General features: G+C 39.3%; 2 protein-coding genes across 4 annotated transcripts; both read right to left on the bottom strand.

The window, feature by feature from the left end:
* Positions 1 to 6,753: 6,753 nt before the first annotated feature.
* Positions 6,754 to 18,933, bottom strand: RAP2C (RAP2C, member of RAS oncogene family). 3 transcript variants are annotated; one of them, XR_016391275.1, is made up of 5 exons: positions 18,550 to 18,933; positions 15,769 to 16,084; positions 15,591 to 15,650; positions 13,095 to 14,659; positions 6,754 to 7,671 (listed from the first exon to the last, which is right to left on the bottom strand). XR_016391275.1 is itself a non-coding variant. In XM_022563914.3 (3 exons), the coding sequence occupies exons 1-2, from the start codon at positions 18,820 to 18,822 to the stop codon at positions 15,806 to 15,808; spliced, it is 552 nt and encodes a 183-aa protein (XP_022419622.1). In that variant the 5' UTR covers positions 18,823 to 18,933; the 3' UTR covers positions 6,754 to 7,671; positions 15,769 to 15,805. The 3 variants fall into 3 exon arrangements, 1 of the variants encoding a protein (XP_022419622.1); XR_016391274.1 differs by lacking the exon at positions 15,591 to 15,650; XM_022563914.3 differs by lacking the exons at positions 13,095 to 14,659; positions 15,591 to 15,650.
* LOC149744174 (uncharacterized) lies at positions 18,864 to 20,938 on the bottom strand. The gene is given in 3 exon segments (XM_089904080.1): positions 18,864 to 19,367; positions 19,810 to 20,043; positions 20,045 to 20,938. Coding segments are annotated over 3 exon segments (789 nt in total). The 5' UTR covers positions 20,096 to 20,938.
* Between the last annotated feature and the right edge of the window lie 1,875 nt (positions 20,939 to 22,813).

Below are 22,813 nucleotides of genomic sequence, written 5' to 3'. Positions count from 1 at the left end.
CCTGCCCCTTTTGCTATCCTTGTTAACTAGAGGGCTCCCAAGACCACCAGGCACATTTGGGGCTCCACATGTCTTCTCATTCTCCTCCCACAAAGTCTATCTGAAATGCCCTTACTGCAAACTTCGCCTTAGCTTTCAAGAACCAACTCATAAGGCAAGTTCTTTCGACCTTCCCTTGACCCCCTACAGGGAGAACAAACCCCACTTCCAGTTACGTTCACTCTAAGCATCTTTGCCACAAGCATTTTTTGCCATTTAACTAATTTGCTGTAAGGCAATTTTGCCCTGAAAAATTAAAAACACTGGTTGACAGTTTTTGGTTTGACAGTTTGGTTCCAACTAGTTGAAATGCATTTCCTCCAATTAGTGATGTTATTGATGGCTTTATGGAGCTGACAGATGATGGATGATAATTTGCACCGAGTTAGTTTCTTATTTAAACACACTGTATTGGAGGAGAAAGAGGCCAAGGGCCTCAAAGGCACAGACTTGAACCTGAGTTTCCCATAGAACTTTGGAATGTCTATCAAGGGACACGTGACAACATGCCAAGAACACCCAACAGTGTAGAGGCTTTCACAACACAATACAGAGCTCTGTTTTGTTTTGTTTTTGTTTTTAATATTTATTTACTTATTTGGCTGCGCCAGGTCTTAGCTGTGGCACGCAGGACCTTCGTTGCAGCACGCGGTATCTTTAGTTGCAGCATGCGAACTCTTAGTTGCAGCATGTGGGATCCAGTTCCCTGACCAAGGATCGAACCCAGGCCCCCAGAATTGGGAGCACGGAGTCTTAGCCACTGGACCACCAGGGAAGTCCCCAGAGCTCTGTTATGGATATGCATCCTAGCATTTGAAAATTGATACCTCTCTTAATGAAGGAAGACATTTTAGCAAAAAAGAAAAAGTTCAATGCCAAACGAGGAGAGGAATCAACAAGTTAAAAAAAAGGAAAAAATACTATGAACAGAAGACTTGGAAGACAAGTACTTAACGTACAACCCACAAAATAAAATCAGTTATTTTTGTAGTATTGCCGTGAATCTACACACATTTAAAATGCTTTCTTGTATTTTGCAATAGTCTTTTTAATTTTGTTATTCATTTTTCATGCTTTATTATGTTGTCTTTAATGTCCCTCTTTTATTTTTCATTATTTTACCTTTTAGGGCAAAACTGCTTACAGCCAATTAGTTATGTGGTGAAAATGTGGTCCTTTTAATTCTGTTATTTATTTTTCATGTTTCATTATGTCCTTCTCAATGCCCCTCTTTTATTTTTCGTTATTTTATCTTTTATGGCAAAATTATCTTACGGCCAGTTAGTTATGCAACAAAAATGTTTGTGGCAAAAATGCTTATGGCAAAGATGCTCATGATGAAAATATTGGATATACAAATCCTTTCCCTTCTCTGGGCTCCCTGGCATCTGGTACATGCTGATATTAGAGCATACAGCATATTGCCTCATAATTATTGCTCGCAGGGCTGTCTCCCAGGCTGGAATGTAAGCTCCACCAGAGGATAAAGTCATATCACATTCCTCTTGTAAACTCAGCTCATAGCACAGTGCCTGGCATATACATAGAAGCTCAGTTAAATGAAGTTAAATAAAGGTGTTGATTTTCTTGTCCCTTTTTTGTCTGGAGTAGTTATCTTCCCCACCAAGCAACTATTTACTGTCAAATGGATATCACTCTTTTCTGGGTCGGATTTCCACTCCTCGGTCACTGAAAATATTCTTTTTAGCCAGCTGGAGAGCCAAAGGCCTGCAGCTCAGACTTCTCTTGGGTTAGAGAACAAGGGTTTCGATTGCCATGCCATAGTGGTCAGAAGACTCAAGCATCCACCAGACTCAGCTTGTAACCAAGCAGCATGATAAAGCCTTGCATTTGCCATTTAAATGTCCACACCCCCCATTTACTTCTATATATTTTGGGGCCTGAGCAAAGGGCCAAAACACTTGTAGAGATATCCTGGGGGCATGGCATAATGTCTATGCTTTGGTTGGGATTTTTCTAAGGGTAACCATGCAAGTGTTCAAAAGAGGGACTGCAGGAAACCAGAGAAAACGATGCCCACTTGTATAAGGGATTCCTGAGGCTCCCTCCTAAACAATGAACCCCCAAACTGGGATTTACTGAAGGGTCAGAACCCCCAGAGATCCTTACATTTCTTAACTATAGACTTCACACCTGTCCACTTTCAAGGTCCAAGAGAAAGTTCAGATGGGCTTAAGCCCCTCGCTCCCTCACATCCCCCTTCCAAACTTTAAAGCTTACAGCAGCTGGTAGGAGCTTCAAACTACTAAGTCCAGGGCATTCTCTGAGGCTTACAGCATGAGTGAAAGTATCTAGAGCCTCAGGAGCCAATTCCTGGAGGGCTTTTGGAAAGGGCATCTGGGAGTCTCTGGTTACACGGCAGACTGCACAGATCATTGATATTGAAGCACATACATGGGACTAACATCTGGGGGATAACCTGACATTGGTTTAAGGCCAACCTGAAAATGTCTCCAACTACTGGTGTCAAAGGATTTGGAGACTGAATCTTGGTGTTGGGGGAACCAGAGTAAAAAATCTTTACTTCCATTAGTTTTATTACTCATAAAACTGTCTTATGGAAAGAAGGGAGGGGGCAGGGTAGGAGTTTGGTTACATGGGGTACAAGTGAATTGGTAGGTACGATGAAGGAATGGGGACAAGGATTAAAGGAAAGGCCAAGAAGATGACTGTAGGGGTGTAGGTGGGGAATCGCCTGAGATTTTGCAGAGAGAATAGGAATTATTGCCTCATTAAGGGGAAATATTTGAGAGGTTGGGGGACCCAATATGAACATTTCTCTGACTTGTCTAAGAATGAGGCTGGGACAGGTCTGGGTCAGCTTCGAAATCTACTGGAGAGGAAATCCAGGCATGAGCAGCAAATACTCTTTCTTGACTGTATTCTCCTCCCTAGATTCTGGGGGAATTTAATCTTAGACTCAAGGCCCGTCCGTCCATATTTACGGTATGCCTGTATGGACCATCTCTTTATGGTATACATTTCTCTTGAAAATGAGTTTGGAAACAATTACTTCTCTCCTAAACAAAAACAGAAAGCAAAACAAAGGAGCAAAAAAAAATCAACTTAGTGCTGCAGAGGATGCAGGAAGGTGGAGGAAGAAAATGCATTTCCCATACTACCTGCTATAAATGAAAATGACCAGTAGGAAATGGCAGGGTTAGAGTTTTCTAAAGAGTGAACACCCATCTGCCATACTGGTTCCGTGATTATAATTTCATAAAATATTTATTGAGCACCTATAACACACTAGAAGTAAGAAGTGACCTAGGCAAGGCCCTACCTTCAGGGAGCTCACAGTCTATGGGAGAAAACTGATGAATGGGTCCTGTACAATGACAGGACCATTGAGTCTGTGAATGGGGCAGCCTGGGCCATAGAGAGCAATGCCTAAGCACTCACTGAAGTAGGTTTGTTTGCTGACAAAGGATGTGTCTGGGATCAACTGCACTTCTGGTCCTCCATTCAAACGCTAAGTTTAGGTAGAAAAAGGGTGCAGCTGAACTCTGCAATGGATTCAGGATACAGCTGCTAAATCTAACTATAGTTCTTTTGGCACTGCTAACTGGGCTGGATTCTGCCTGGCGGCCAAAGACTGCCAAATTCTGATTTAAGACATTGACTTTCCAAAGAAAAATAGCTATAATGAAAATAGCTTATGTCTTACATAAACTCTTAGCAATATAACAAACACATTACCTTTAAATAGGACCCACAGTATTTTGTTACATATGAACCGTCACACTGACTCAAAACAGTTATTTCTTGCTGTGTGTCTTTTGTGTTGTTTCCATGAGCTTATAATTTTAACAGCACATATTTGACACTAGCCAATGATGAATTAATTTTAAGCCTTGTCCCAAAGTACCCTCCTCAACATTTTAATCATTTGACTTTGCCTTTATGATCTTAAGTCACAACTTTCCTGAGCTTTGGTTTCATCAACAACAAATTGGGGACAATAAAGTCCAAAACACCAGATAGCTGTAAGGTTCAAATGAGATAAGTATATGTGAAAGCAGGAGCCTATCTAAAAACTGTCCCTGTTTTAAATCTGAACGAGAAGTCTTACAGCTTTGGATATTGACCCACACAAGCAGCTATGTCCTGGAGGATGAATCTTCTCCCCAGATGAGAACATGAAAAGGGCAGAAAAGGTGAAGATATAAAGGTGACCTGGCTGTGACAGAGTACCCTACTGATTTGGCTCATCAGGCATTTACCCTACTCCACCCTCTCTCTCTGTTATTCACTTGGTTAAAAGTGTTGACCTTGCTGGATGAGGGATGCTATTCCTTCGGTAGAAAAAAAGGGGGAGGGCTCTGAAGTCATGAGAGCCTTCCTTGTAGAAAAGGGCTTTTGGACTTGAAGGACAGCATCTAGTATGGCATATATGGGGTATTTAGAGCCCAACTAAAGACTGATAATCGATGGTTATAAACAACAAAATATCTTCTGTATGTTATGACACAGGTATATAAATCTGCCCATTTTTACAATGAAAAAAGTCCAGTTCATAATATATTTGGACAGACAGAACTGTCCAACTTCAAAGAAAACATGTGGCTTTAAAGAACATTGAGATTAAAACATCTATTCAGTTCAACAATTTAAAAACACTAGGTTAAGCAGTGAATTAAAGTGATTGGCAAAACCTTTCACTGGATAAAACAAAGTGATAATTGTGTTGAATTTTCTTAATTCATTATTTCAGAATTTAATTATATTGCTTAATATCATCTGGAAAGTCCTACACATGGACAATTCCCAGCCAGATTTGTAGCTGGGCCACTACAACAGATTTGTAGCTGGGCCACTTTCTCCATTTGGGACAAGTCATATACATTATACTTTTTTACCCATTATTTCTAATTTCTAATTTATTTATAAGTTATTCAATTGATTAAATATTACATTTTAGGATATATCTCAGTTTTTCCCCATATATGCCAGAATGGTGACTAAGGACACAAGTGAACGTTTAACTTGTTTAAACATGTACTGCAATACACATTATCATTTTGATAAAAAGTAATGACTTTGAGTTATGAGATTTACAAGCTAGCAAATAACAAGTAGTAATACACCAAATAATTCAAGAAAACAACCTCAGTAATACAGATGTCTATTTTATTAAAAAAGTTACAAACAGGTGGACTGCAGGGTCGTCTTACAAAATGACAAGAATGAAATCTATTGGAAAAATTTTACTTTTACAAATCTTTATAGGTCATTGTTCAATGTTTGTACTTGTTATTCGAGATTTTTTACCTTTCATTGATAAAGTTACAGTACATTAGATCCATGATAATAGGTTACATGATTTTATTTGCAGAGCCCTACTGCAGTGATTTGAACAACTCCTAAACAGATGCCATAGTAAAGACGAGACATATATTGCATTTAATATTAATTTATTATCCTAATAAGCAACTTGACATGCAATCTATTGAGGAAGCTAAAATAACTTTTGGTCCCTTTTCTTAAAATGTGCTGGAGAAACCACCTTTAAATCACTTTCCCCTGATTCCTGTGATCCTAAGTGAATTCAAGTTAAACTTGCTGCTGAGGTCAGTGACAGAGAGAGCGAGAGAGAGCAAGAGAATGAGAACTATCCATAGGAAAGAAACACTGTATTAAAAAAAATCCATCTGCAGAAAATTTAAATTATGAATTATTTGATTCCTTTAGAATTTCACAAAGCTAATAAAGATGAACCACAATCACCTAACCTACTTTGAACTGAGTGTTTGGTTTTAAGTTTGGTGTTAAAGTGCAAACTTAAATTAGGTATTCATTTCAAGCAGTTTATAAATAAATAAGAAACAAAGTTTCAATTGCCTCCACCCTTACAATCTCACCATAAAATTCAAAATCTAAAATCAAGAGTTCACTTTGAGGGAATTTGATCAGGAATCAAATGCAACACGATTTTAAAAAAGGAAATCAAAGTTTAATTAATTTCTACACAATAATTAATGGTCATGCTGACCAATAAATCACATGAATGTAGATAACACTTTATTTGAACATCACACACAATATAAATTTAAAATTGCCACACCCTTCCAAAAACCATCACTGCATATATTAGAGCTTTCCTTGACAAAGTTATTGAGCTATTATTATAGATCAAAAGTATAGTTTTGGTTTTTTGTTTTGTTTTATTTAGAAGCATGTTCAAATGACTAAAGCTGGGCTCCTAAAATCGAGAACTTTGGTGCAGTAGGTGAGCTGCAGTTATTAACTTCTGCAAATTAAAAGCACACAACTAAAACCAAATAAAAACCCAACAACAAAATACTGTCAAACTTACAAAATTTTTAAATCATTGCTAGAAAAAGCGCTCGTCATGATGTTAAAACTGAACCACAAGATTACTCTTTATAAGTTTTCTTTCTGCTTCTATACCTGTGTTACTGTTAAAATGTTCAAGTATTCAGACAAAATGTGCTGATTAGGTAAACAACATGGAAGGCAATGGCTATTAGAAGCACATTTGCAAAAAAAACAAAAACAAAAACAAAACGCCCAGAGACTTGGCGCTATCCTCCCTCCTGTTACACAGATTTTTGTCTCTACTACAAACATGCTTCTTGAGAAATAACTAAAAAGCAATTGTGATAGTGCAAGAAAACTTTAACAAATATTGCTTTAAACTATTACTCAGAAAGACAAATATTAAGAACTAGAAACTGTATATGATTTTATTTGAATTTAATTTTACATGTGCAGAAGTCTACTAGATGTCAATTACAAGCCTGACAGGCAAAGCTGAGCTATCTCTGTTTAGGTATACAATTAATTTACCATGGATACAATATCCCTCTTCAAAGGCATTGCTAAGTAGGTCATAACTAAATTTAGAACTTCACAGAAAGGAAAATGTTACTGCTGCAATTTGATGCTGTAAATGAGATTAACACATGTGAAAACCTAATGGAATCAAATGCTTAACTCTTCAGCTAAATGCTCTACAGTCAATTTCAAATATCAATTGTAACTTTCAGAACATTTTAATTACAAAAACACATCACAAACTGCACTTGAAGAAAAGGGATATTCCATCCATACAGGTAAAATGTGATCTTTAGTTTCTTTTTACAACACTGCCACACGTAAACAAAGGCTCAAAGTATTAACCAACCATTTAAAGGAGAAAGATTTTACAAATAGAATGAAGCACTGGTGCGAGGTAATATACAGAAGTAACCATTTGTTTAAGGCTCAATTTTTTCTCCATTATAACTTTCTTTTAAAAGGCATTGAGTAGGTAATACTGAGTTTGAGTATTTAATAAATACAAGTTGAGAAACTGATTAAAGAAATCAATTAAAATATTAAAAATTAATTCTTGCATATTAGCCATCAATAAGAACTTAGAAAGCTACAAAAGGACTGATTGATAAAGAACAGATTTTAAACATATGGTAAACGTGCTAAGCATTCCTGTTTAAGGTCAATGGATCTTGAAGGCCAAAGACCTTATGCACTTAATTAGATGTATGGCAACATGCTGTAATAGAGACAGGTTTACCAAGGCTCAGTTCTGCAACCCAGGTTGTAAAGTTCTCCAAAGCAGCATCTGTGCAAATTTCCTCTGAGTTTTATCTGCAATTAAGATTAAAATGTCATTAAAATGTAGGAATATAGATTACAATTTAAAATGAAAACACTGACAACAGATCTGTATACACATGCAAGTGGTACCAGAATCGTAAAGTGGAATTTCACTGTGTTCCCATAAATTTAAGCAAAAATAATTTTCTGTGGTCCAAAAGAATCATTAAATTTTAGCAACACTATAATGATGCACTGGATGTAATATACTGTAACTTTTATTTTTAAAAATATTATATTTTATAAAGTATACAATATTAAAAATGTTATTACGCGTTTAAAAGATCTTACAGTGTAAAAGTGGCAAATGTCACTTCTACTTTGAATTTGATCTCTTCATGTTTTTAATGGGAAACAGTATTAGAATTAAATGTATACTGATTATGAACTAACTTGACAATACGCAAAACTTCAAAAGTTAGGGTTTTTTTGAGATTTTAAAATAAGAGAATGTAATTCAATCAAAGTCTAGCTATCAAGCATCTACTAGGTACCCCGACTTGGGTTAGATGCTAGGTGACAGCAGTAGTTCAAATTTCCCACTCTGGTCTGCCCTCTTCAGTACATCCTCCCAACCATAAAAGCTTCTCCTATGATTGAGATTTCTCAGTCTCTGCTCTTAGAATTGGTAGACTTCCGCCCTCCTAATTAATACCAGGGGGAAAAAAAATCTATCATTCAGACACAACGTCTTTTAAATATGCTGGATCACCAAAGTGCTTCTAGGGGAATGGAATTACATTTTTTAGTGTAAAAGATTAAAATTGTTAAATAAAGCCAGAAACAAAGAGTAGAATAGCAACTATGAAACAATGCCAAGTGAAACCAACTTAAGATCATCTTAGGGCTCTACCAATGTTTATACATGCAAAATTTTAATTTCATTTGACAGCTACACATCTATTAGTGTTCAAAGAGCCTGAGAGAACTCTTTATTAGCAGCTATATCATAAAAATGATTAGTTTTAAAGAATGTCTCTCATTATTATTGAAATTCTGCCACCTAAACACATTAGGAAAAACAGAACAAAAGTTTGCCTCTTCAGAAATTATTAAAGAAAAATTTTTCTTCCAATTAAAATTAAGACTTTCTTTGCATTAACGCAAGTTGTTAATTAGGACACTGGTTATTTAAGCTTGGGCAAGTCCAGTTTCCTCATCATTAAAATAAGGATAAAAATTCTTTCCTGACAGGGTTGTGGTAAACATCACATAAGGTACTATGTGAAAGCACCTTACATGTCAAACGTCAGGTAACATTTTCATCTCAACTACGTTATAAATTTCTAGAAGACTAGGATTATGCCTTTGATATCCAAATTAAAGACCTTTATATTTTTATTTTTTAGCCTCATTTCAATTTTTATACCTATTTGAACACAACAGTATTTCATTATATACTCAGTTCATTGTGAGGACTCTTTTTCAGATCAGACTTTCGTCAATTAACATGAATTAGTAAGTTGACTATAATTTTTTTTTTTTCCTGTACACGGGCCTCTCACCGCTGTGGCCTCTCCTGCTGCGGAACACAGGCTCTGGACGCGCAGGCCCAGCCGCTCCAGGGCACGTGGGATTCTCCCGGACCGGGGCACGAACCCGTGTCCCCTGCATCGGCAGGCGGACTCTCAATCACTGCGCCACCAGGGAAGCCCTTGACTATAAATTTTAACCCACATTTTTCAAAATAAACAATTATAAAGAGTTTAAGATTTCCAAATATGAATATGTCTCTTAAATAGGGAAGACTTGGATGATTTAATAGTTCAGGCATTCTCTGAAATCAAATTGAGGAAATAGTAATTATTTCTAGCCAAAATAAACATTAAGAATACATACCAGCTTATTAACCATAATCTACATTAAATAAAATGTGATAAATGCATTATTTCCCACCCTCTAAAAACCTGGTTAATACTTGGTCTATCCACATTCCACAGGATGACAATACTCCAGTGAAATCAAGAGACATAGATAAATCCCGGGTCAGATTCAACAGTATTAATATGAGGCATACCATTAAACAAAGTATTAATACCAACTACTTTTCAAGAGGGTAATAAATTTTAATTCTCTGCAGTAATAAATTCTGAGGCAAAAGCTTGCATTAAGCCAAAAGTACAGTCTCTCTCAGATTAGAAGTTCACTGAATGCAAAATGTAAATGTTACTGCTCCACACTGTGAAAGCAAAATTTTCAGTGTACTAACAACTCTTATTCATTTAAAAAACATTCCAGAAGTTTTAAAGGCAGCTGGTCAAAGTCATACTTTTTAACTCCCAGGATATCACATCCAGACACACTGCAAAAGTACAACATGCTGCTTGTGAGACAGAACACAAGTGATGCTCGTCCTTACTCTCAAGTTTCCAGCAAGACACCCAACAAATCTGAACGCTGGAAGCTTCTGCTCAAATTCTTGCTTAACTGGTTTCACTTTTCCACTTTTTTCTAATTAGATTTTGTTAGGAAAGAATAAAAAAAAATCCCAAACAACAGTCCAAACCTTTTGCTCAGGAAATTATGAAATAGGGTCTCCCAAGTGGGGTAAATTGGTACACGAGAGTACCAAACACAGAACTGAAAGAACAAAGATCATTATTTATGTCAGCGTGAAGAAAAAGGGAGACTCTTGATTCAAGACTAGCATATCATTTCACGTGGCAGCAGAATGCCTGGGATATTAACAAAGGCTCCTAAAAGGCTTAGCAGTTTATGAATGCCTTTCTAGCTTAGCTGGATTTAGCATTTCTAAATACAATGGTATTTACTAGCATTCTTTTTAGCAAATATAAATGTGCAACCATAATCAATTTTAACTTTTTCCAGTTTTATACATATGATATTCTGGGGACTTAACCAAAGGAACTTTAAAAAAAATAAATTTCGTTTCCCAGTTTTTACTTGGCATTTTCATATCCAAGTTAAATATTAATTATATTAGCAAAGCACTAGGCTAGAATTCTGTTGATAGAGTTTATGTTTTTTGTCAAATATCTTGCTTGTTTCTCCATTGTAATTTGCATTACACTCATGAAGCTTATTAGGGGGTGGAGTGAGAGAGCTATAGGATCATTAAGAGTGCTCATCTGTCACCCATTAGAGAGCAGAAGCTGAACCTATGGCATAGAATCCTCAAATGGAAGGTGAACCGTGCTTTAAGGAGAACATGCACACTAAAAGTTTACAGTAAACCCAGGGTAAAAAGGAAAAGCTATTTTTCTTATGTCCTAAACCTAAAATCGCTAAGTTTAAATTAATATGATGAATTCAATTCTGAGATCTCAAACAGTATGGTCATGCCCACTGATAATAAGCAGCAGTGTGAGCCCAATGATCTGATCCTAGCTGCTAGCTTTGAATTAAACCAGGTAGGGCACTGCTTCCCTCAACTCTAAATTGCTTTTTCTGAATCCCATACTCCTAAGACTGTGGCTAATCAAAGGAATTTGGGAGTATGTTTTTAGTAGGATAAGTTTTTCCAACAGCTGACAGGATTTAAGTTTTTCTTGGTGATATTATCTTCTGGATTTTAGAATTCCACTGAGAAGTACTCCCACGAGGAGAATCTTTCCTGAAGTATGGCTAGAATACTTCCTCAGTGGCAATTCTCCAACTCCATGATGCAATTTTTGTTAATTCTACTGATGGCTCATTCTAAGCTAGAGAGGTAACAGAGTAAAAGTGAATGGCTCAAATGCATTTTATTCTGCAATAAAAGCCTAATCTTGAGGTTAAAAGGAAGCAGTTAAAGTGGGAACAGATATACAAAGAGTCATTCCAATTCTAATCACAGACACCTCCACACCCAGAGCAGGTCTAACTAGGCACCTATCCACCCTGAACAGTCCCAAACCATGAACCTTGTGGGGGTCAGTGAAGGTCTGGGTGAATTAGTGGGCAGAAAGGACAAGGCAACTCTGTTCTTCCCTTTTCCCCCAGGTCCATTGCAGATCTATATGGTACACACTACCCCAAGGTATGCTTTCTCCTCCACTCAGGGCCACTGTATCACAGGCTCCATTCTGGCTCACTATGTGAACTGGATGACGAACGAGCATTTAAAGTAAGCTATTTTCTCCAAAGTGATAAGCAAGATAGGGCAGGGGGGAAAAAAGGAAGTATCTCTCTAAACTGTAACTTCAACAATAGAATTCCACCCCAGTGTTTTACTGATATGATTAATATTTAACTTGGATATGAAAATGCCAGCATTTTAAAGTACAAAATGTGAGTTAATTTTCATGATTTCCCCCTCACATCTGCTAAATCCCCCGGCATATCATATCTAATTAAAAGCTGGAAAAAAGATTAGAAACAATTCTGATTCCACATATTTATTTATTTAAAAAAAAACCTGAAAATGCTAATCAATTCCACTGTGTTTAGAAATAGTAAGGCCAGCTAGACTAAAATGACATTCATAGATGGTTCAGCCTTTCAGGAGCCTTTGTTAACATCCCGGGCATTCTGCCGCCACGTGAAATGATGTACTAGTCTTGAATCAAGAATCTCCCTTTTTCTTCGGGCTGACATATATAATGAACTGAGGCTGACATAAATAATGATCTTTGTTCTTTCAGTTTGATTCCCGGTGTTTGGTACTCCTATGCACCACTTACTCTCGTCGAGAGAACCCGTCCATAATACATGGAGAAAAATAGGATAAAATCCTGCAGGAGACCTTCAAGCTGTAGTAAAGAACACCTTCTTTCATTCCTGTTTTTTTAAAAAATAATTATATTAATTTCTGTCAATACTGGACTGAGATACAGGAATCCTTGAAAAAATAATCTTTAAAAAAATTCTATTTGCCAAAAGAGTATTTACCAAATGATCACATTTAAGGAATAACTTTACTGTACTTCCCTAACAGAATATTTTTAGGATATTATTTTCTTTCTTTCTGGCATTCCCTCTGTTTGGAAATCACCTCTACCCCTCTCCCCATCCACTCAAATCCTACCCATTCTTCAAGGCCTGACTCAAACGCTACTGCTCCCCAGTTCCTCTAAATCAGTGGTTCTTAACCAGGGGCAATTTTGCCCCCCAGGAGACACCTGGCGATGTCTGAAAATATTACTGTTCACCACAACAGAGGGGCGGGGGGAATGCTCTTGGCATCTAGTAGGTAGAGGCTAGGGATGCTGCTAAACATTCTGCAATGCACAGGATGGTCGCTACAGCAAAGAGTCCTGAATGTTGAGAACCTGCTCTAACTGAACGTGGTCTCTCCTTTCCCCGAAACCCCACAGCACTGTGATTTACTTCTTTTATAGTATTATGAAATTACTAACAAAACACTCATCATTCTCAACGACAGTATCTCACAACAGCCAAATGTCAACTATTTACACCAATACAGGGGAACGATGATACAGTTAATAAAACCAAGACAGGGCTGCAACACTGACCTGGGTTTCTATTATACTTCTGCTGCACAGTAAATGAAGTCCTTCAAAGCAGTTGGTGGCAGGCTCCTCAGGTCAGTAAGGAAACCAGCCACGAAAGCAGTGCATAAGGAATCTGGCATTGCTTCCAGACTTACAGTAAGATTACTGCCAGTGGGAGGGTGAAAGGTGAGGAAACAATCCTGGGAGCCATGCAGATAAACAGGTGTTGGGCAACAGACTGGTGACTCAAATTGAAGGGTGGTAAGAAATAAATGTGAGGAATTATCAGCAGTAATGCTTAGAACATTAATATATTTTCCCTTTCAATTAAGAGAAACCAACTTACAACAATCACAGTTCTTCTGACTCACTTGAGTCTTACTATCTCTAATTTGGACAAGGTACTCTTATAAATATTAAGGACAAACATTTCCCAAATCACCTTTATTTGTCAAAGTTTGATCTTCAATCTAAATCTGGGACTGGTAGACTTCAGAGCTCTATGACTCAAGCTACAGGACTCAGAATCCATCACCTATTTTTTCAAATAAATAGTAAGCAAGCACAACCACAAACTTTATGGACCTCCAATTACAGATACCTGTGCACATCAGTTCAATTTTATTTGATAGCAAAAAAACCCACTGCATATAGTGTGCTTTGTTCTAAAAGATCTTGGTCAGGGGACTCCCTATAACATTTTCAGAAATCCAGCTGATTAGATATTTTATTTCAAGACTCACACCTTCAATTGTGTATTCTGCTTATAAAAACCAAACAAAAACTACACAGGCAACTTAACCCATTATTATAAAAATGAGCAATTATTGTTATTAATATTTTCTGATTTCAGTACCTTAGTTAACAAAAAATATAAACATAGTTTCCTTGAGATATTAAAAAGTCTACTTAATCATTCGTGTAGGTAACCAAACAGATTAAAAGTAATTTAGATCACAAAAGCTGCAAAATGAAATAAACTCAGAAATAACTCAGAATAAGAAATCTTTAAAAATAGCTTTAGACATTACTCATTTGCCAATTTGAATAAGACAGTGGCCCTCTACATGTGAGACCAATTTTATTCAGTTTCCTTCCTATAGCTGTCTACATTAATGACAGAAAAAAACTGGGAACACTTTGCAGGAGCTGGTTAATTTTTTATAAAGATGATAAAACTAAAACGCACACACTTACGTCATTTGCCTGGTTAAAAGTGTCAGATAGAGAAGTAGAGCATAACGGTAAAGATGCGACACCACACAGAACTTGCTCAAACTTGAAGCTGGCTTACAATTTAAGAAGAGACATTGTGGTATCAAGAACCCTGGACTCAATCACCTACATAGGCCTGTTCCTGCCTCAAAAAACTATATTGCAAGTGTGATGCTATCAACAAAACATATGCTGGGCTACAGTCTGCACAGTGACACTATATGATAACAGATGGAGCTAGGTATAAGACAATAAATGTGTTTTCATCTCATTCTGGTATGCTCAAAAACTGATGAGTGAAAGCATTTTGAATAAAGCACTGTTGTCATCCTTCATTTTCAAAGATGACACCAGCTGACAGAAGATCTTGTCTGAAAAGATAAATTAGGGACTGTTAGTCTTTTCTCCAGGGAGCACATATAAAGCCAGACCTTTGATTAGGAATCATCTCTGCGATCTGAAATGACTGTTGCCATTTGCAACACTGTCTCTTAGACTTGAGGTCAGTCTTGGCTCAAAACAATCAATTCCATTCCTGATATTGTCAGGCTAGTCTGGCATTTTCTGTGGTTTCTCAGTCATCCAGGATATTTGTTGTCTTATCTTATAATCTACGTATTATTGTCTAAGTGAGACTATCTGCCCAATTACAATCTAGATTAAAAGATCATGACATGCATAAAATAATCTCATTTTAAATGCTCAGTAAATTTTATATAACCTTACTTTTCCAAAAACACAATCATTAAAAAAACCTTTATTAAGTTATTTAGCCCAATGAAAGGTTTGAAGATTTTACTATTGTTCTTATTAACTCCATTATTTATTAAACTGAATACATTATTTTCCTAGGCTTGGGACTGTCCGTTCTAAACACATCACAGATGATTTCACCAGATTCTCATCTGGACCATATATTCATAATGAAGTCAAGGTACATTGTGGCACTATAATTTATTATTATCAGAGGTCACTTAAGTCCCTCCAGCGCAAGGTACAGATTAACTTGATTAAATAATCATCCTGTAAATCTAGCACTTGGGTGATTAGTAAATCGATGATTTCAATTACAGCAGCTCTCCAGCCCAGAAAAGAAAAGCATAGAAAACACAAAACTAATCATCTTCTCAAATTATTACTGGATGCTCTCCCATGCATTTTGGATGCTACATCACCAGAACAGGGAAAAGGTGTATCATCCTTTAACTTAGCCCACCCCAAAGGAATGTTACCAGAGAGAGAAGCACAGTAAATTGCTTTAAAAAACAAATCTTGGTGATGGGAATACAGGCAATTTCTTACCTTCATTTTACTAATCTGTATTTTTTTCGATTTTCTACATTGAATGTTGACTATTTTGCGCTAAGGGAAATATTATTTTAAAAATAAAGAAATTTAAGGTAGCACAATGTGTATTATTAGTATTACCCAGCTTTTTGTTCCACTTGACCAAAAACATAAGGTTCCATCAACAACTAACCTGCTCGGTATGGCCATGATTGAGGTTATCTTTTTTTTTACTGGACAACGCAAGTTGTACAACACTGATCTTGCTTCTCGGGCAGGGAAGAATAGTTCATTTGCCTGACGATCTCGGCAAAAAGTTCATCCACCATTGATTTACTTTTTGCCGATGTCTCCATGAAAGGACAGCCCCATTCTTGAGCCAGAGCTCTGCCTTCTGAAGACATAACCTCTCTTTCTGGTTCCAGATCCACTTTATTTCCTACTAGGATCAGTGGGACTTTTTCATATCTCTTCACTCTGACAATCTGATCTCTCATTGGCTTGATATCCTATGTAAACAGTCACAAAGAGAAAGGGAAAAAATTATGCTATTTGCATAACCATAAAAGAAATATTGCAATATTGCAAGAAGTCACCCTTCAGTAAGTAGAGAACGCTGAATCCAAAATAAAACCACACACCCAAATAGAGAAAACGTCATTTTCTCCATTGAAGTAGCAACTAGATAATTTCCACAGACCCTACCTGCTGGATTTCTGTCAAGAATATAAAATGTAGGTTGCACACTAACTTTAGGACTCATTTAATCACTTCTTTCCCTCAGTCGATACTGATTTGAAAAGCAAATTCCCAAATATGATGAATCCATTTGTACAAAAGGGTGTCTGGCCATGTCCTTAAACCTGCCGGCTTGTCATCACTCCTGATAACACCTGTTATCCTAGCACAGGATGGCAGCATCTATGCATTCCTAGCCATTTAGCAAGAGCGCTTGAGAGAAAGTGTTTTAGGTGGGAACAAAAACACTGCGTTGTGTCTAGAAGACCAAAGTTAAAAACAGATTCACACATGTCAATGTTTCATTTTAAATGTAACGGTATGCCTTTATCCTCAAAATACACTTCAATGTTAGAAATTACTGTACACTAGTGAGCAGCTCCTGGGAGGGACAATGCAGGGGGGAGTTTGGGCGGGAAGAAGTCAAACTTTCCTTTGCCTATGTTCGGGTTTACAACTTGAATTTTCTCCCACGTGTATTATTTTTTCTAAGTAATTACAATTAATTACAAAAGGTAAGAGCCTTAACAATTCTCTAGGAGGGTGAACTTTGGGGGGGGGCGGGTAGTACTGATTTAAGACATGTTATAGATTTAATACTAACATTAGTTTTTTGAATTTTTTTGTAACTTAAAAGATGTGACTTAAATATAACATGTGTTTAATTTGAATAGTTACAGTGCACAGTATTCACTTGCAGGACGAAGGAAAAACAAGGGACTAAAAATTTACAAAAACATACGGTTATTTGACATTTGTAACAATTTTGTTTGATCACATATCAATTCAGTCTTCTAGGTTAAGCTTCTTTTCCCTGTGTCCTTATGGAAACACAAGTTCAGCTGAGAATCCAAATTTACGGCATTTGGGCTTAAAAGAGTTTAAGTCTCCATTGAAATAATGGCAGTTTTTCACTATTTATGTGTATAAAAGAAGTAGCTATAATGGATATCTTATGAAAAACCCTTCAAAAGACTGCCAGCCTCAAGAGAGTCAGCTAATAGAATAACAAATGTCCCAAGGATCCTTTAGAAAGAAAACGCCTGTCAAATAGCACCTTTAGCACATTGGTACTTTCTGGTGAAAAATGCTTTTATAATAGTAATGCTTTGGAATTTAAGCCTACATAAAATGAACTTTAGTTTGGTCACAGTAGCGTTGTTTCATTTATTATTATTTTTAAAAGAAAAAAAATCCTGAAGTTGCTATATCTGGTTACTGGAAAAGCTCACTATAGTACTTTAAGTTAAAATACTAAGAAAAGTGGAATTAGCACATTGGCTTGGCTAAAGCACTTAATGTCTCTTATGTAAGCAACATTAGTGCATACCTTTAAATGCAGAAAAAAATATCCATTTCCTAAATCAAGGGAGGTCAATATAACGGGTCAATATGAGGTTATAATAGCAACATTTATTGCATCTCTTAAAATAATGTTAAACCTCCAGTCTGTCTTCCAGTGAAGGACACGACAGATTTTCCGAAGAAATTGGACCACCTCCAGTTCGGCCACCGGCCGGGGGTTAGAAATCTGCACTTGTTCAGTGTTCCCAGTTCCACATATTTTCTATAAATATTGTCAATATTATCAGAAATGATTTGGATGAACTGCAAAAAAGGAGAGTCATTCTAGATTTTTGTTCGTTATTAATTCTAGGTACTAGTCTTTTCAATTAGTAACTTCCCTTCACACGCCCCAAGTAAGTAAAATGCCTAGAAGGCAGGTCTTGAGTTCTTCATGTTGCAGCCCTAAGATTTATAAATCTGGCTGAGAGACTTGGCTGAGAACAGAGAGGGGGAGGGGGGAAGCAGACGCAGAAGAGTTATCTGTGCAACAGATAATCGGCTCCAAATAATTTTCCTTCTGAAGTGCTCTATTTGCCCGAGATTATCTTTTAAATGTTGTTTTGTTGAGTACATTAACCAAGACTTGTTGACTTGAACAAGCAACTTCAGAAGGCTATATAGTCCAGGCTAAATATACACAAGCTGACATTTCTTTTTCACTTCTCTTTCACTTAAAAATAACTTTAAAACATTTGTTGACGGTTGAGACTTTAGTCCTCTCTACAGAAACAACTCGATACTTTTCCGTGCCAGAAGTAACCTCAAAAATGCGCCATGTCTAACTTTCAAAAGCAAAACACAGTCATTTACGCACGGTGCAAGCAAACCAGAAGTAAATGTAGGATTACCACACCCCCTTCTAACAAATTACAAGACTTGGTTTGGTTACCTGAAAAGACTGTTGATTAACCAGACTATAAACCAGGATGAAACCTTGGCCGTTTTTGATGTAGAGATCTCTCATGGAGGCAAACTGCTCAGTTCCTGCGGTGTCCAGAATTTCCAGCACGGAGGGGGAAGAGTCCACTTCGATCTCTTTGCGGTAGAAATCTTCAATGGTGGGGTCATATTTCTCAATGAAAGTCCCAGTGACAAACTGCACAGTCAGGGCAGATTTGCCAACCCCTCCGCTCCCTAACACCACTACCTTGTATTCCCTCATGAGTCTCACCTTCCCCAACTCCTACCAGAGGGAGGGAAAAATTACACCCCGCTCGCTGCGGCGCGGCTCTGGGAGGCGGAAGGTGGGCGGAAATCTGCGAACCCGGGAGGAGAGTGCAGAGCAGCCGAGGGCCCAACGAGGGAAGAAGAGGAAGTTAAAGGAGGGGGAGGGGAAAGAGCGAAGTGTCGGGGTGGGTGGGGATGGGATGGTAATGCCCTTCCTATAGGAACTGAAGCCCAGGCAGGGGGCGTGGGGAGAGGGCGAGCCCGGAGCAGCCCGGAGTGGGGGGGGGGAGGCGAGGCGCGCCCCCCGGAGGGAAGGGGTGGGCGCCGCAGGACCGACGGGGGCTCCCGCGGGAAGGCGGGCGTCGGAGGAGCCTGCGGCCGGGGGCTGCCCCGTACCCCTCCCCCGCCCTTCACACAAAGGGGCCCAGGGACCCCGCTTCCTGCTCGCGCCGCCGAGCCGGCCCGGGCCTCTGTGCTCTGTTCCAGTCTCTGCTGCCCGGACGGGTCTCTGGGCCGCGGCTCCCGCGGGCGTCGTCCGGCCTGTGATGGGGCGGGGAGAGGGCGCGCGTTACCCGCCGGACCCCCGCCCGCCCCAGCCGGGCGGCCCGGCCGGCCGCCTCCCCTCCCCCCGCCCCCGGCTCCCACCCGGACCCGGCCACCGCCGCCAACACTGCCGCCGCTTACCCTGCCGTCCTCACCCGCCCGGCCGCCCGGGAGGCTCTGTCACGCCAAGGCCATGGCCATCGGCCGGCTCCTTGGTCTCACCGCCGCCCCTGCGCTGCGGCTCGCAGAGGGAAAAGGGGCGGGGGCCGTCCGGCGGCGGCGGCGGCCGCTGGGACTCCAGGCGAACCCACCTCTTTTTTTTCTCACCCCCCACCCCCCCCCCACCGCACACACCCGGAAGGGTTTCCCTGACACACTGGTTGAGGTGCCCCAGTTCCCCGAGACTGGACGGGATCACTTCCGGTGGGGAAAGTCCCACCTCTCCGGGGCGAGCCGGGTGGCGCTGGGGCCGCGCCCTCCTGGGCGAGACGGCTAGGGGACGGTTTCGGGTCGGGGCTACGGCCTTGGCAAAGGGCCTCTCCCAGAACCTCCGGCGTCCTCCCTTTTTCCGCTCGGCTGCCCGCAGCTGCTGTTCCTGCTGCTGATGCTGCGGACAGTCCCACCCCGACCTCGCGGAAGCCTCTCCGCGTCTCAGCTGCCCCCAGCCCGGCCTGAGGACTCGATCCACTCTTGGCGGATCTAACGACCCGGAGAACGCCAAACATCTCCGTACTAGAAGCAGAAGGGAAAATAAAACAGCCGAGAAAGTTGATTCTCTTTGCTGGTATTTCTTCCACTTGACATTTTTCGAAGAAACGCGTGCAAACTAGCCTTCGACTTCGCTAATGATTCTGATTTCCTCTGTGGTGTGTTTTATTTAGCCGTGCCTGACAAATAATTAAGCACACACACGGTACTTTTATCATCTGGCAAATCTGCCTTGTCTCCATCAGCAAATGCCAAAGTCATTCCTTTCTTTCTTATCACCAGGGTTGAAAAACAACAGGATTAGAAGTAGACTTTACGGTACTGTAACTCAGCTTTGCCCCATTTTTTATTCCAACCGCTACGCAGCAGGGAAGCCTTGATTGGAAATTGTTTAGGCCAGCAGACTAACTTCTTTTAATCTTTTCATTATTTGCAGGCACAGCAATTTGCATGGCTGGCTCTTCCAAGTTAAAGTTTGTTTTAACGGCCATCCTTCATAGTCTTTGAATTCAGAAGCAAAGGACTCGGGTTAAACACACTAAGTTTCTATTTTTAGATAAAATTGGTACTTCTTACATATCTTTCCCTCTGCTAACTTTCTATTTGTAAACCTTGTGTCAGATCCACAGAGCCCCAGGGTCCCAGAAGCCTAGGTTATATTTTAGGCATGTCACTCCCTTTTTGATTCAGGCATGCACCCAGAAACCTGAGTCAGTGGCCAGTCGAATTAAATTGACCCCAAATCCCCTTACTTGTAAGCCCTAATGGCTGAACTGTATAAATAGGGATTTATTACCAAACCCAAATTGTTAGACATTAGACAACAGGCAAATTACAGTAGTGTGAAGTCCCACTGTGTCTCTCCCTGAGTACTCCCCAATGTCACTTACAGTATCCAAAGGAGAGTTTAGCTCAATTTCTCCTCAGCCTAGGGTTGGTGTCATCTGTCCCGCGAAGTCCCCGGCTCTGGCTCCAGCTGGCCTGAGTCCCACCTGATATCTGAGGCACTGCCCTCTGCTGGAAGAGGTTTGGTCTATGAATTATGAGTCTCCTTGTAGGTCACTGCGCTTCCACACGTGCTGTCGCCTGATTTGGAGCTCTGCTGCCCACCTCCCTGGCTAGCTGTCTCCAGACTGTCTGGGGGAATCCACAGCCCTGCACCAGCCCTGCTTGTAACTGAGTCTGGAAATTCCTCTTCTGATCCAGCAATCAGTGCTGAGCAATTGTAGCAAGTCTCTGCTGTTACTAAACTGGCTAAACAGGGTGCCCTTCTTGTTGAGGTGGTCCCACCTGTTGGCAACTCTAATATGAATGTGTTGGCCAAAGTATTTTGGAGAGAATTCTTCGTTTCTCCCCGCAGGGAAACATACTCCTACCCTCGGTACAGAGTCCGATTGGGTCACTCTCATCGACTACAGGGTAGACAAATGTCACACAGTCTGAAGATCCTTCTAAACTTTCTTAGGAAGGATATTCATTACAGCAGCGTCTAGGAGAGTAAACAATTGGAAGTAACTTAAACGTCCTTCAATAGATGATTTAAAAAATAATGTGTACATACACACACACATTCACAAAATAAGATGCCGTGCAGCTATTAAAAAAAGTAGATTTTTAAGTGCTGATATGAAAAGATGGCCAAGATATATTGTAAGGATTAAAAAAAGCAATATACTGAACAAATATATAGTTGCTCCCATTTATGTAAAATATGTGGGAGTGTGTGCAATATATAGTTATATAGCCATTATAATCTGAAACACAGTCATTAATTATCAGTGAGGGGTATTATGAAAGGACTTTCATTTCTCCATATCATTTTAATTTTAAAACAGTGATCAGGTATTATTGAGGAAAAAGGGAATAAATATAATTTTATAATATTTTAAAGGAGAAAAAAATTCGTTGATCCTCCCCTCTTCAGGGAAAAAGAAAAACACCAATATCCTGACTGTCTAGGGGTCAGTGGACAGGTCTCCCAATTTAAATTCCCTCCTGCTGCTCAGCCTGTCCTCCCCAAACATCTCTATACTTAGAAAAGTATTTTCACATACATTACCTCATTAGACTCCAGTTGTTTGCCAGTTCACTCTTATTAGGCAATGAGAATATAAAGACCAATTAGAAGAGCACAGCCTGGTAGTTGAGAGCCAAGGGCCCTGAATTGAGGTGGACAGGCATTTCAAACGGCAGCTTCCCCACTTCCTAGCTGTGGGACCTCAAGCAAGTGATTTCACCTGAGCCTCGAACGTCTCACCTAGAAAATGGAGCTAATCATTTAATGTCAGACTATAATGAATTATATGTAAAATGCTTAGCACAGTCCCTTACTCATTATGAACCTTCAATAAATGCTAGCTATTGGGTTTTTATTTTAAAGATTTAATAAAGTGTTTTTCTAAAAAAAAAGACTCAGTGAACATGGAGAAGAAAACAAAACTTTTAAAGCCCAAGTATCTCCAAATGGCACAAATATAATAACTCAGTTACTCTTTCCAAAGGTATTTATTGTTAAAGGCTTTTTTGTTTCCTTTCAGGGAAAAAATGTTTATATGCTACTACATCTATCAATCCATCTTCTATATGTGTTTTTTAAATTACTACAAAAGTAATCTTACTATACACACCATTCAGCACCTTGCCTTTTCCACTTACTATACCTTGGTGATTTTTCCACTTCAGAACATATAGATCTACTTCATGTTTTAAAATGGCTGAACCATGAATTAGTTAAC

Source organism: Delphinapterus leucas, chromosome X (assembly GCF_059928025.1).
Source record: "Delphinapterus leucas isolate spDelLeu-1000000601 "Yukka" chromosome X, BTC_Dleu_Yukka2, whole genome shotgun sequence".
Classification (NCBI taxonomy): domain Eukaryota; kingdom Metazoa; phylum Chordata; class Mammalia; order Artiodactyla; family Monodontidae; genus Delphinapterus; species Delphinapterus leucas.
This window is presented reverse-complemented; position numbering and strand designations above follow the sequence as displayed.